The sequence below is a fragment of the Oratosquilla oratoria genome, chromosome 24 (genome assembly GCF_046742065.1).
Source record: "Oratosquilla oratoria isolate Oo_2021 chromosome 24, ASM4674206v1, whole genome shotgun sequence".
NCBI classification, from domain to species: Eukaryota; Metazoa; Arthropoda; class Malacostraca; order Stomatopoda; family Squillidae; genus Oratosquilla; species Oratosquilla oratoria.
Genome location: NC_134800.1, coordinates 47,140,699 through 47,154,557, shown reverse-complemented (window position 1 = coordinate 47,154,557; position 13,859 = coordinate 47,140,699). Strand labels below are relative to the sequence as shown.

The 13,859-nt window shown below is 42.5% G+C and overlaps 1 protein-coding gene across 1 annotated transcript; it reads left to right on the top strand.

Annotated features, from left to right (window-relative positions):
- Nucleotides 1–218: 218 nt before the first annotated feature.
- Nucleotides 219–13,507, top strand: LOC143038612 (uncharacterized). Its single transcript, XM_076208062.1, has 9 exons — nucleotides 219–501; nucleotides 6,899–7,003; nucleotides 9,289–9,501; nucleotides 9,635–9,850; nucleotides 9,975–10,164; nucleotides 10,272–10,397; nucleotides 11,485–11,755; nucleotides 11,888–12,063; nucleotides 12,803–13,507. Exons 1-9 carry the CDS (start codon nucleotides 316–318, stop codon nucleotides 12,931–12,933), a joined length of 1,614 nt encoding a protein of 537 aa, XP_076064177.1. The 5' UTR covers nucleotides 219–315; the 3' UTR covers nucleotides 12,934–13,507.
- Nucleotides 13,508–13,859: the final 352 nt, after the last annotated feature.

The following is a 13,859-nucleotide window of genomic DNA, read 5'->3' as shown; positions in this document are numbered from 1 at the left end:
TGCTGTCAGACGTACGATTAAGGCTAATGATCACGACAAATAAAGGTCACGTGTAGATTATAATTATCAATATTCTTATAATTTCACGTTGATTTGTTCTATCAAAATGTATTTGACTTTAGGATATTCATGACACAGCATCGTTTTGAAATCATATCATATGTGATATGTTTTCCTTTTTCACCCACACACTGCTATATAAATCCCACCCAACTGAATTTTTCCATACACCGGCTTCAACAACATTAAAGAGATCGAGAAGCTCCGTAGAGATTTGTAATAATTTCACCTGTCGTTTTATCTACTACATCAAACATGGCTTTCGTATCAGTTCACCCATCCGAAGAGGCAGCTATGTCTCACGAACTGGAAATCTTCTGGTCATCAATAGGTCGCAAATTCGAAACCCGTTCGATGGCTCCATCGGCCTTCCGTGTCAACACCGATAGCAATGACCCATCAGAAGCAACATGGAAAGCCCTTGTCAATGCCGATAGCCAGGTACGTGAAAGTGGTAATATTGTTTAGAGTACGAGTGGAATTTTCATGGGTGTGGTTTTCGAGGAGGAAAACAAACGATAAAGAAGCAGGTGGGTGAAAGAATGGAAGCGAGAAGGGTTAGTTGGGCGAATTTGAGAACGAGAAATAAGCTAGAGCTAAGTAAATAATTTGAAAATACTATTATGAAAAATTATCTTTATTCGTTAGTTGTGATGTGCGTCACCATAGATTGATGTCTTGGGATTCCCAGTTGCGTCATGACGCACGCCGGCTCTTGACCGGACGAGATATGACGTCACAAATAATCAATGTGAAATGTATCGCAAACACCTAAATGAAGGTGACTAAATTCATCCTTCGTTTTATTTTTTCATACTTAAGGGGGTACGCGACACCTGGAGGTCATTTTCTAAAATATTTAGAGTAAAGAGCTGAAACTTCTCAGGTAAATAGGTATCCATATTGCTTACATTTTAGGTGAAGCAGAATGATGTATGTACACATGTACATATGTACACATGTACACATGTACGTATACCAGTAGCAACATTCAAAAGTGCACAGCACCATAATACGTAGACCAATTTGTTTTATATTTTGGCTATGATTAGTCAGTAGGCACACCTAGAGCCGGTCATTGAGTAATTGAACAATTTCCTTTATACTTTTGCATACAGGCATTTCAATTTTAATGGCTGGCAAAAATCGTGAAAAATACAATTTTTTTGCTCTTGTTTCCATTATTACTCCGAACTCTTTCATCCTATTCAAAATATTCGAACGATCGGCCCTAGCAATTACTAAAAGTAATATTTCCTGTAAGTTTCATTTAAATTTAATGTATATTAGATTTTTTATGATTAAAAAAAAGTAGAAAAATATCGAACGGAGATATGGCAACTTGAAATATGAATATATTTGTAACTTGCTTATAGTTTCACCAATTTGACTGATTTTTTCATGGCTTAATTCTTATTATATAATAAGTAAGTACAGTAAAAATTATCAACATATTTTAATTATAAGTACTTTAAATACTGAAAAACTAAAGTATAAGTGTGTCACAGTAGTGACGACGCACAGACGACAACATCATATAATTTGCTTTTTTGCACCTTTGGCGGTTTCTTCATATGAAACCTCTCTGCTGGGGGTCTTCAGGGTATCTAAATAATTGGAAAGAGGTTTATTTTCCAGTAGTGGGCACCTTCTCTTTCCTCATCAGATTCCCCTCGCCAATCTATGTTGGTAGGGCACCCCCTCCAGCATCATATGATGTCCCTTCTTCTTTCTTCTTCCTGTATAGCCTTGATCTTTTTCCTCTTGCTTTCTTCTTTGGATTTAATCTTCCTCTTTGAATTGTTTAGTCTAATGTTGTCCTTTACCTCTGTCACCGTCACAGAGGTGCAGGTGAGGGCGGTGGTGGAGTGAGAGGTGGTGAGATCTTTAGTCGTCTTTGACTGCTTGCCATCTTTAACTGCTGTTTTTTGTCATTGTGATGTTCTTTTGTTCTTTTTGCTACCCATGATGACTGTACTAAAGAGTAATATGTACTAGCTAAAGTAATAGATTGCAATGAGAGCTCATGAGACATGCGTACTTCCCTTTTCAGAGTTAGCCGGTAACTAACGCTTAGTTTCGCACAAAGTTGGCGAAATATTCTCCCTCCACCTTCCTCCCTTCCCCTCCACAATCGTATTGGCCGTTGATACACTGGGCGAGTGTAAATTCAATCAAATTTCAACGTTATTCGCTGCGCCTGAAGGTCCTAAGTGGCACGCCTCCTTCTAGTGTGGGTTGCGCCTTTAAATCTGTCCCTTTAATCCTCACCCAGGACCTTTAAATTGCGCGCGGCTGGAAAATTATTTGTCGGGATTTATTTCTAAGTGGTATACGAACATTTTGACCACAGTTTTGAAAAATGCCATATCTTGACCAAATTCACCCCCCCAGGTGTCGCGTACCCCCTTAAAAAGAATTGTTTATTGTAATAAAGAAAGTAGCGTGTATACTGTGTTTATAATCATTTGTAGTGGCATTTATCATTCTACGAGAGCCGATGCTTTGTAGTCACGGTAGGATTCACTGAATATCAAGAACAATGTTCAGTGAATGTAAATCATGGTGTGTGTGTGTGTGTGTACGCGTGAGCGCGCGCGTGTATATTTACCTAATTGTTAGAGCTGGGCGCGTTACTAACGTATTAATCTTGTAATTTAGGTTATATTTTATTTAGAATATTCGTAAGGAGTAAATACTTCTCCATTTCATTATTTTTTCATTAAAAGCATTCTAAAGGGAATTAAAATCGGTAACGCATTGACGGTAGCGCGCCCAGCTCTGCAGTAATTGTGGTACAGTATACAGAAATGGAGCAACGGTCGTAGGGTTTCGTCTACTCTCCAATTTATCATAGGTAGCCTCAAATTAATGTACAGTTCCAACTTGTTCTATCATCTTAATTTCCAATTGTCACATAGATTAGAATTCTTCTGTTACTCCACCTTCTAAGTTAATGAAAATAATCAGGTATCTATATTTTGTGCGTGTGTGTGTTTCAGTTTCACCATTGTCTTGGATCATGTGTTGTACTCGTGATCGACAGGTATTTCCCTCCCGGAAGAGAGCTCAGAGCTCATCTATGACCGATCTATGGGTAATGCTGTGACCTTACACGCACACACACATCCAACTTCACGCCCACGAGTTGGAGTAACGACTCGCACCGCAGCGATACCGAAAGAATTCTAGCACTGGGGGGATTCGAACCCGAACTGCTGTAGTGACGGCCGGGAATTCTACCAACTGCGCCATCGAGTCGTGTGTATATGAATGATTCAGCATGATCTGGAATCACGCGTTGGACTCGCGATCGACAACCATTAACCTCCCGGAAGAGAGCTCAGAGCTCGTATGACCGATCTACGGGTAATACTCTGACCTTACACGCACACCCAACTCCTTGCCCACGAGAGTTGGAGTAACGACTCGCAGCGCAGCGATACTGAAATTATTTCAGCCTTGGGCGGGATTCGAACCCGGAGCGCTGTGACAGCAGAGATCGCTACCATTGCGCCATCAAGCCGTGTGTGTGTGTTTGTGTGTGTGTTGGGAGGCTGTCAGCTGAATGATATTGCCTGGTGAAAGTTGAAGCAGAAAACTAATAGTGTTGTGAAAGACAAGAATGATCTTGTTTTTCATCGAAAAGATTCCAGTAAAATTCCAAAATCACGCGAACATGAATATTCAAAACATGAAACTTCGTTCTTCAATGGCTCCTAACCTAAAGCAACCATTCCATAGAAAAAGAAAGTAGATTTTTCAAATACAAAAACAAAATGAAGAATTGAAAAATGTGTTTGCGTGATACTGGAATAGATGCAAAATTCCCTTTTCATCAGTGTACTGCAAAGAATGGAAAGGTCGGGCCCGGCCGCTTGCACGAACTGCATCGTCGCTGGCGCCATCCGGTTTGGTCCGGTTGGGAGAAATCACCTCAGCTCGGCAGGGAGGTCACGTGGCGCTCCTGAACCCCCACAAAGCTTTTATTTTATTTATCTATATATCTTTATCTATTTACTTATTTATTTATTTATTCTTATTTATTCTTATTTTATTTTTTATTTATTTATTTTTTTCTATTTTTTTTTTTTTTTTTTAGAAACGGTGGCGGATCCGGGATCAAAATTTAGGGGTGGGTTGCTAACCTGAGTATCATAAATAAAGATGATTTGGGGGAGTGGCTAACCCGAATTTTGTAAATACAGGTGACGCTTTTAAACAGATGTACTCTGTTGCACGAATACGATGATTTTGAATATGAATTAAAGTATATGTTCTCACTCGGCTCAGCTTCTTTGAAAATATTGGGCAAAAGTAGTACTTAATCTTGCTTCTTTAATTATTTACCCTCAATAATGTGATGAATATCCCTCCAATTATTCTCACAGAAATATTATATCAAATGCTGTAAAAAAAAAAAAAAAAAAAATCTGCCACTACACGCGGCAGGTTTATCGACCTCTACAATGAGGCAATAAAAAATGGGAAAGAGGTTAATGCAGCGAAGGGGGGCGGGGAGGGTGAGTACCTACGATGAAGAATGATATCGTCAGTTATGTTTCTGGGACTGTTACTTCTAGTGCAGGCAGGAACTCCTATCCTCCCCTTAACGCCGGGAGATGGAAAATAAGACGAGGAAGAAGAATTACGGCAGCTGATACCTATGTACCTATGTTGCAGTCTCTCTTTTACTCTCATTAACTCTTACTCTCTTTTTTTACTCTCTCTTACTCCCCCTTTTACTTTCTTTTACTCTTTCTCTTGCTCTCTCCCCCTTTTTTACTCTTTTTCTCTTTTACTCTCTCCCTCCTCTTTTAATCTCTCTCTCTCAAATGGAAACACACACACTAGAAGGAAACTGCTCAGACCAGTCGCAGACACAATGTTATTTCATGGGAGTGTAAGTTGTTGATACAGAGTGTGAACTTGCAACGGCCCGAGGGAGAGAGAGGTAACCTGGGCTGGGTGACATGGGCCAAACAGAACACCCCCACCCCCCCGTGTGTGTATGTTGCTGACGTGGCACACCGTGATGGTCGTGGGTGTGGATGAGGGAGCATGGCAGGAAAAGCTGATCGATCGCGTTTAGGTGAGAGAGGAGAGGAAGGGAGAGGAGAGGAGAGGAAGGGAGGGAGAGTTGGAGCAGCGGGCATGGCTCGGACACGCCCATGTGACTCAGCAGGCGCCGAACACGCCCGTGTCGGGTCATGTGCATGGATTCGCGCATGCGCAGTTGGACTTCGATTTCATGCAGGATGGCGGGGAGGAGATTATTGAATAGGTCAGCTTAGGTCAGCCCTGGGTTAAATGTGATGTTATTATCATTATTTATGATCATGACTAGAAGAATGATGGAGACTGACAGCTGTTACTCAAGAATCTTGAGAGTATTGATGCCCGGAGCACAAATTATAAACCATTTGCTGATGATACCAAGATCATGAGAACTGTGAAGGATGAAAATTATTTTAAGAGGCTGCAGGAAGATCGACATTGAATAAATGGAGCCATTAAATAACTTACTCTCAACGTAAAAAATGCAAAATATTAGAAATGGACAACAGTAGAAAAAGTCTATCGCTAAATTAAGAAATGAAAAGGGCAGCCGCTGCAGAGTCGGAGATAATATATTTGTTTTGGCCGTGGAGGATTGTTTGTCACCGGAAAGACATCAAAGTCAAAGGGAAATTTATAAACTGTCGACAAACAAGAGTGGCATTCCTCTACACGAGCGAAGATACGATGATCAAACAGACAGAAAACCTGATACGCCCCAGATCAGAGTATGCTGCAGTGCCGTAGTCCCTTACTAAGAAAAATGATGGAAAATTGAGGTAAACTTGAGTTAATTCATAGAGCATCAACAAACCCCGGCAGACTGGAAATACTAAAGCTGCTGAAATCGCTATTGATAGAGGAGAGAGAGAGAAAGAGGTGACGGTCGTGTGACAGTACTAATGTTCCTGTCGTTGCCTACGTTTGCCCCGTGGGCGAATAAAATCGTCTGGTAAGGCCAAGAAAGTAAAGGTTTTAGTACGTCGAGAGCAGGCTAGTCTCTTATCCTGGAATTTCCCGTCGTCGACATTGCTCAAGAGTCCACCAGACATAGGCACTTCACTTTCTGGAAAGACGAAGAGTGCGGGGGTGATCTAATAGAGGCATTCAGATGGGTCAAGGGCATTAACAAGGGTGACGTAGGCAAAGTCATCATATTAAGACAGCAAGGCAGGACTTGCAGTAATGGATCTGAATTGAACAAATTTAGGTTTAAGAAGGAAATAGGCAAGAGCTGGTTTACCAACAGAGGGGTTAACAAATGGAATAGACTTAGTATGTAGCGAGAGCGGAAACAAATGGTTGCTTTAAGAGAATATTAGAAAGCTTTGTGGAAAGGGATGGCAAAAGGTAAAGGACATGGAGCTGCCTTGTGTAGGTCTCCTGCAGCCTCCTCCATGTTTATGTTATCAGAGCCGTTCATGTTTCTCCTTACATCCTGCGACTCTGACATTTAAATGTCAACATTCTAGGAACAGGGATGAACAAAAATTACAGAGCAGCGGGTTAGTCTGCTGGCAATCGGAGAGGAGCATGGCTGGCGTACAACTCGTAATTATTCAGTTTTACTAGATTTTATTAACTTTAACACAACTGTCACAATTGCACCTCAGCGTCACTCGTGCGAATGACTGGGCAGGTTGACCTGATTGTCGGCATCGTTTTGACCTGGTCAGACACTGGGGAAGGAGAAGACAGAAAGCGAATTGTGATGCAGGGAGGGAACCGTTGCTCTCTTTCCTTCTTGAATAACCGTCCCACTACTTATCCCTCTTTACAGAGATCGACACCCACAAAGGCAGTCGAGGAGGAGACCCAGCCGGGTCTCGAGTCGTACCAACTTGAACAAGATGTCGAGGAGGAGGAGCTGCTGCACGAGAACCTGGTAAGTTGAAAGAGAAAAGTGGAGAGTTTGAGATATGAGAAATCAGGTGAGCTGCAGGCTCGTCAGGGGAGCCCAGCTCGGCCCAAGGAAAATTTGAAGATTTTCCTTGGAAAACTCAAGTAAATTGTGGGGAGTGCTGTAAGATCACATGGATATATATATATATATATATATATATATATATATATATATATATATATATATATAATATGTATATGCTAATAACACGGGTACGTGTGTTCACTTATGCATGGTAGACCACTTGGAAAAAAGAAACTGTCGAAGCAGAGCGCTTTCGTATATTACATACAGTGCAAAATATACGAAAGCGCTCTGCTTCGTTAGTTTCTTTTTCCAAGTGGTCTACTTTGCATATATATATAATATATATATATACATGTAAGATTATCACAGGAGAACGGAAACTAGAAAATAATCAGTATTTTTTGTATTACATCCTCAAAGTAAAAGGGTGTAACACACGAAAGTACTTTATAAGCACTAGTTCGTGTGAATCATCGTCATGTCTCTCCACAATTTACTTTTTTTGTTTTTCTCTCTGGGAAAATTGTTCCCATTGTAAAATGAGAACTTAAATCTGGGTTGGGGTGGGGGGTGGGTGAGGTGGATAGGGAAGGGGTACCTCATACTAAGATAATCTATAACCAGTATTTACTGGTGAGTTTTTCTTTTTCTTTGTTTTTATTTGGAGATGCTTGAGCAAGACCTTCCAGTAGTGTGAGTGGACGAGTTTGAAGTGTGTTTGGAGGTGTATGTGATGATGTGATCGTTTCTTTGGATTCATTGGGAAGTGACTCAAAGGGATTCAGGGTGGTTGGTTTGGAGGGACGTTTTATTGGTAATTTGACACATATCACGCCCTCGAGGACCGCGTCGGCTGGTCACCTTGCCGGAGGATTTTCTCTCCCCACGTGTCGGAGAGTCACGGGCCCAAAACAAGGTGTCGCTTGGCCAACTACTGTCCTCTGTCGTTGTAAATCAGTCCACTGTTTCCTGCATACCCAAAAATATCAGTCAGTGTCAGTCATTCTTGGGGGGAGGTGAAACTTTCATTGTTCGTTCGAGAACTCGAAGGCGGTATCTTAATTGCGGAGGAAGAGTGGCCTATTTGCGACACCTTCAGAATCTTGGTGTGGGTTTTCTGGTCCACCGGTCAGGGGACGAGATCGTCGCCGACCTCGAGTGACTGTGAGTAGTTTTATGAAATATTAACGTTTGTTTGTTGGTGTTATTTGTCTTTGTTAGTATGAGTGAATGAAAGAAGATAATGTCCCACTGTGAAGAAGAGAGAAAGATAGAGCTTATGAACGTTTGCCGTGTGTTTGGTCCCAGAGTGAGAAGAGTGAGTGGTGTTGAGAGTTGTAAATAGGAAGTGACATATCCCAGGTATGCTCGTGCACCTTCTCCTTTGCAGACTTCGCATGCAGACTGGTCCGCCAGACTGATCATTTCGGGCACTTGAAGGTGCTTTTACAGTGCCATGGCGCTTTCTCAAGTGCTGTACTACTAAGTAAAGTGCTTCTGTATTTCTGTGGGCACTCCACTCTGTTTTTCTTGACGTCCGTTGTTTTTTTATTCTTTAATTTTGTTTGCTAAGTCAATGGGAAGAAAAGTCTCTGACTAGGGACGCTTTCACGCGCACGCCATGGCATTTTTGCTCCACAAAACTGGTTCAGAACGAAGAACGAAGAACGAAGAATACTTCGAAGACGTCGGTGGATGGAGGCATTCAGCGGACTCAACTGCTGCACACCCGCGCCCAGGAATTCTTCAGCAACCAGAAGCTGCCGTGGGGAATGTGGGTCCGCGCTGTTGAACCAGTTTTGTGGGACAACCTAAGGTTAGGGGCGGGAAAGGGAGGGGGATCGCTTGTCTCGGCCGGAGTCCTCCGGAACAGGGTGGGTGGGTTTCAACCCTCAACTTTTAAAGACGTCCAGGTACTCAGAGTGGCGCCCAGTTATAGATATAAAGGATATTTGAAGAAAAAAAAAAAAAAAAAAAAAAAGCCTGAAAACAATCATACCAAAAACTTTTGTTCCAATCACTGTCCATGTTTTTTGAGCAAAATTCTAAAATCTTTGGTTTCAATTATTAGACTTTTTGTTTCCTTTATAAACATGCATTTACACTTGATTTAAACTGGGGCGGGCTGTAGACATTTCGTGCCCTCATGGCTGAAGTCACAGACACTGTCAAATGATGTCCGGCCCAAGCCCCCACACTCTACCACTTAGTTCGGGACCTTACCGTACTCGCTCTTGCAGCTTGATGACTTGGGTGCTTGTTGTCTCAAATGTGACGAAGAGCAAGTTATGACCTTGGATGGGAGTAGGATTGGAGACGTTCCTGCACAGTACGTCATGCAGGGTCTGCGTAGCTACGAGTTACCTGTCATAGGAACTTACGTGGATTCAAGCATTGTTCCAGGCTTCTGTTACTCCGTCAGGCAAGCCCAGTCTAAGAGAAGCCTCTTCCAGGTATGTTCTGACTAAGGGGGGAGGTGGGAAGTTGAATAAACGATATGATTTTATACTGGAATGTACCACTTTCCACTTTTAGAGTTTTGATTTGACTCTCCTGTTTACATACTCTTGTTTGTATTTTTCGTAGGGAAGAGCTTTGCTCCTACTATCGGTGGGTATGGGCTATGGAAAGCGCCTCACCTTCCAGGGAGATTCCTGTCTCACCAATGACAATTTCTTCTGGTCCGACACAAATCCCGAAGGCTATGGTTTCAGCTTGGTCCTCGTCCAACCTAAAGATGCTTTTGCAGTTCTGGATGCCAACAATGAACCCATTGCCACAGCTTCTGTTGTGAAGCTCATTGTAAGTATGACAAATCAAGACGATGCTCTTTCTGTGTCCTCCCTTAACTTGAATTTCCCCATGGATTATATATCGAGTTTTTCCCTAAGTCGGTGTGGACCACTAAGGATTGCTTGTGTTTTAGGGCCCCCAGAGGGAGACATCCCACAGGGTTAAAGAAAATGGTGATGTGGAGAAGAGAGCCAGGGTTTCCATGCTCTGCCGCCTCACTTACTTTGATGAGACCCGTGTTAGTCGCAAACCTCTTTCACTCGTTGTTGGAGAGTGTGTTGCCGTTAAACCTAAGGGCAAACAAGGTGCCGCTGTGTCCAAAGGTAAGCTTTTCTTTCCACCACAAGTTGGATGGTGAGGATGTTTTTAATGTATAGTCTTGGAGAAAGGTTGTACCCTAGATAATGAAACTCTCCTATTCTTTTTGTAGTTGTGAACTGTAGCTTGGATGGTGAACGTGGATATACCCTCAGCACTCAAGTGAACCTGAGGGAACGCACCACCATTGTGTCTGGGCAGAAATATGGTGATGTCCCCACTAAGTATACTATTACAGGTGAGAATGTATTATTTTGTATCTTGATAGATTAGATTGGATGGTGAAAAATCCTGGCATTGTAAGAACATGGTCATATACCCCTAAGCCTTAGCAGTAATTGAAATATATATACATATATAAACGGCCGTCAGTCAGGGAATCGAACCGAGACTCAGCTTGCTGCGTAGCCGTCACATTACCAACTGCGCCATAGGAACACATATAGACGTTGTTATGTGTGTGTGTATATCTGTATTTTTTTTTACATTTATCAACCACAATTCACTTTATTTCTAAGCCATCAATGTCGAGGGACGCTGTGTGTGTGTGTATGTTTTCATCAACCAATTCGTTGTCCTGTGGGCTGAAGTGGTAGACTGAATGTATGTTTTTTCTGGGTATAGATTGTGATTATTTCTGCTGTTAGTGATCTTCATTTCTTTTTCTTTTGTTTGAGAAGGGTACGGTGATATGAACTAGTGTTACAAATCCACCTTTGTGGTGAGTTTTGTCTTCTTATTGCGGTGTATTCAGGAATGTGGATAGAGTGATTTGAGGTGTTGGCTTGATTCCCTGTATTGCTGCAACGTGTATGTTGTGTCTATTACAGCTCTTATGTTTTCGTTTGTGATGACAAGAATGTGTTTGTATTGTGTTGGTATGTTTGTGAGTGTGTGACTGTGTGTTGACTGCAGCTCCAGTTCGTTGTGTACTATTTAGGTGTTTGTGGGTGTGCTACATGTTAGATGGCGTCATGAAATACATGTTGCACATTATGGATGACTGTGTATGTGTGTGTATGGGTTTTGTGCATGTTGGATATGCTTGGGGACCTTGGTTGGTTTCTGTGCTGCCAGCTGGAGGGAGAGGGTGAATGCAGGAGCACTTGAAAAAACAAGGCTGGAAGGCAGCGGGTGATAGGGAGATTCTGGGTCCGTTTGTGTTTTCCTAGTAGTAAGGCTCCAAAATATCCTTCCACTGAATGGGTATATCCCACTTAGATGCTGTCAAGAACTGTCTTCAGGTGGTTTAAGGCGCATATAGTTATTTGATACCTATTGTTTGTAGTAACAGTGTTGACCTTTGTCCTGTGGAACCGTTCTAGGACTACAGAGTCACGAGATTCCGGTCATCGGCACCTACGTGGATCCAAGGATTGTTCCAGGCTTCCAGTACCGCGTTCGCCCTGTGGATTCAAACAAACCTATGTTTGGAGGCTCGGCCCTCCTCCTCCAGTCCGTCGGGCGTGGGTATGGCAAGCGCCTCACCTTCGCCAGTTCATCACACAACCACAACGACAACTACTTCTGGAGCGATACCCACCCAGAAGGTTATGGTTTCAGCATTGAGGTCCTGGCTGCTGGAGACTCCTTCAGGTTAGAGACCCAAATTGAAGCAACGGTTTTATCAGATGGGGAAGCTTACTTGTATGTGTTGATGTATGTGGCGATTACACTCGTTGGTTGAAGGTCTCTCGCTAAAGCATCTTTTCGTGACTTCGATGACAGAATCGAGGACAAATGCGGGAACGACCTGGGACGTGCAGTGGTCTTCCGCGCCGACGCACCACAACTGGAGGAAGACATGGAGGTGACGAACAACGGGCATGTTATCAAGCGGGTCAGGGTCACCTTCACGTGTGACGTCAACTTCAATGGGGAGGACAGCACAGTGGCAGTGACAGGTCAGTATCCCTGTTCCCCTGGGATAATTGTTTGTGTAACTTGTTTGTTATGACAAGGGAAGTTTTTTTCTTTTCTAAGAAATCATAGATTCTTTTATAAGTAACCGAGCAAGTAGGGAACAAAAAGAAAATTGTATGTACCAAAATGGCGTCACAACAGATGTACATCTTAAATTATGGTGATCAACTTAGAAAAGGGCCATGTGTTGTTCCTTGTGGACGCACGCCTCTAGAGGTGCAGCGAACTTCATGAACCTTGCAGGGCACGATCTAATCGAACTCAATCGGTGATGCATAATAGCCTCCCGAGTTACATTGGGTCTCACGTAAAATGAAAATGGATAAACTCCCTGGAAGTTGCGGAACTCGCCCATAAATGAAGGAGGTTTGGTGATACCAACTGGAATGGCAATAAAATAGGCGGGGAGGTCTTTTACTCCCTCTTCTCTCTCTCTCTCTCTCTCTCTCTCTCTCTCTCTCTCTCTCTCTCTCCCCCTCCCTCCCTACCTCCCTCTCCCTCCCTACCTCCCTCCCTCTCCCTCTCTGTCGCTTAATATTCTTACCCACTCTTTCTTAACTAATGAGGACATTTATTATCATCACTATATATATTTTATCTTTCTTTTTGTCATAAATTATTGCACGGACACAGCCTCCTTGGAGTGTCCGCCAAGTTCCCAGACTCCGTTCCCATCCTGTTCCCCGCGTTTCTCACCCGCGGACCTTTTGGTACTTGCAGGGACGGCTGTGGCGACGCGGCGGAGTCGGGGAGGCCAGGCCAGCGTGACTCACATCGAGGACGTCGCCGTCAGTTCGCAGATCAACATTCTCTTCAGAAGGTGCGGGACCCTTCGTTTCATCAGGGAATAAACACAGACCACGAAGTCAAAAGATCATTCTGTCCACAAATACACGTGCATTCATCTATTTTTCTTTGTCATTATCGTGAGTTATATTTAGCGTTAAGGAATAATCAAAATAGTCGAGCAGTCTGCAGGACTGGAGGTCGTGCGTTTATCTTGGCGTTCTTCGTCAGAAACGACCTCCGGAGGAGTTGTTGGCAGGATTAACTCAGTGAGGGCCTTTCATGCAAAGTCTTTCAATCCCTTGTGTACCATCACTAGGTGGCAGTCAAACACGAACATTTCAGATTTTGTGAATGACAACCATCTGGCATTTTTTCTTCTTCTTTTTTTTTGGGGGGGAAGGGGTACTGCACTGTTTCCTCAAGAATATGTGAACCAGAAATGCAAAACCTCACTGGATTTGGTTCCGTATGGAAATAAATAATTATATTCACCTTTCAGTTAAGATGTGAGTATAGAGAGCACATAATTTTGTATAAATGGCCACAATTTCAAAGATTTAGTCCTGGATTGCGCGATCAACGCAACAAAAGTTAGTATTTAATGTTACCTATATTTTCAATAAAACGGAAAGCCTTGTTTTGTTTTTATTATCCCTGTAACTTACGTATATATATATATATATATATATATATATATAATATATATATATATATATATATATATATATATTATAAGTATACATATACTCGTACATATATTGACAATGTAAAAGCAACTTGATGAGGTCTATATTTCATATACATCTTTTCGTCTGTTAGATCATTTCACAGTACAGAGAAGAAGACTGCAATGTCCGTGTAAACAAAAGTGTAGGTGAAGGGACGGGGAAAGTGTCGCGGAAGGTCACGTGACTGGGGCAACTCGTAGATGGCCTTCCAAAACCATTCCCACTAACACAAGAAATGAGTGAATTTACGTGGGTTCACT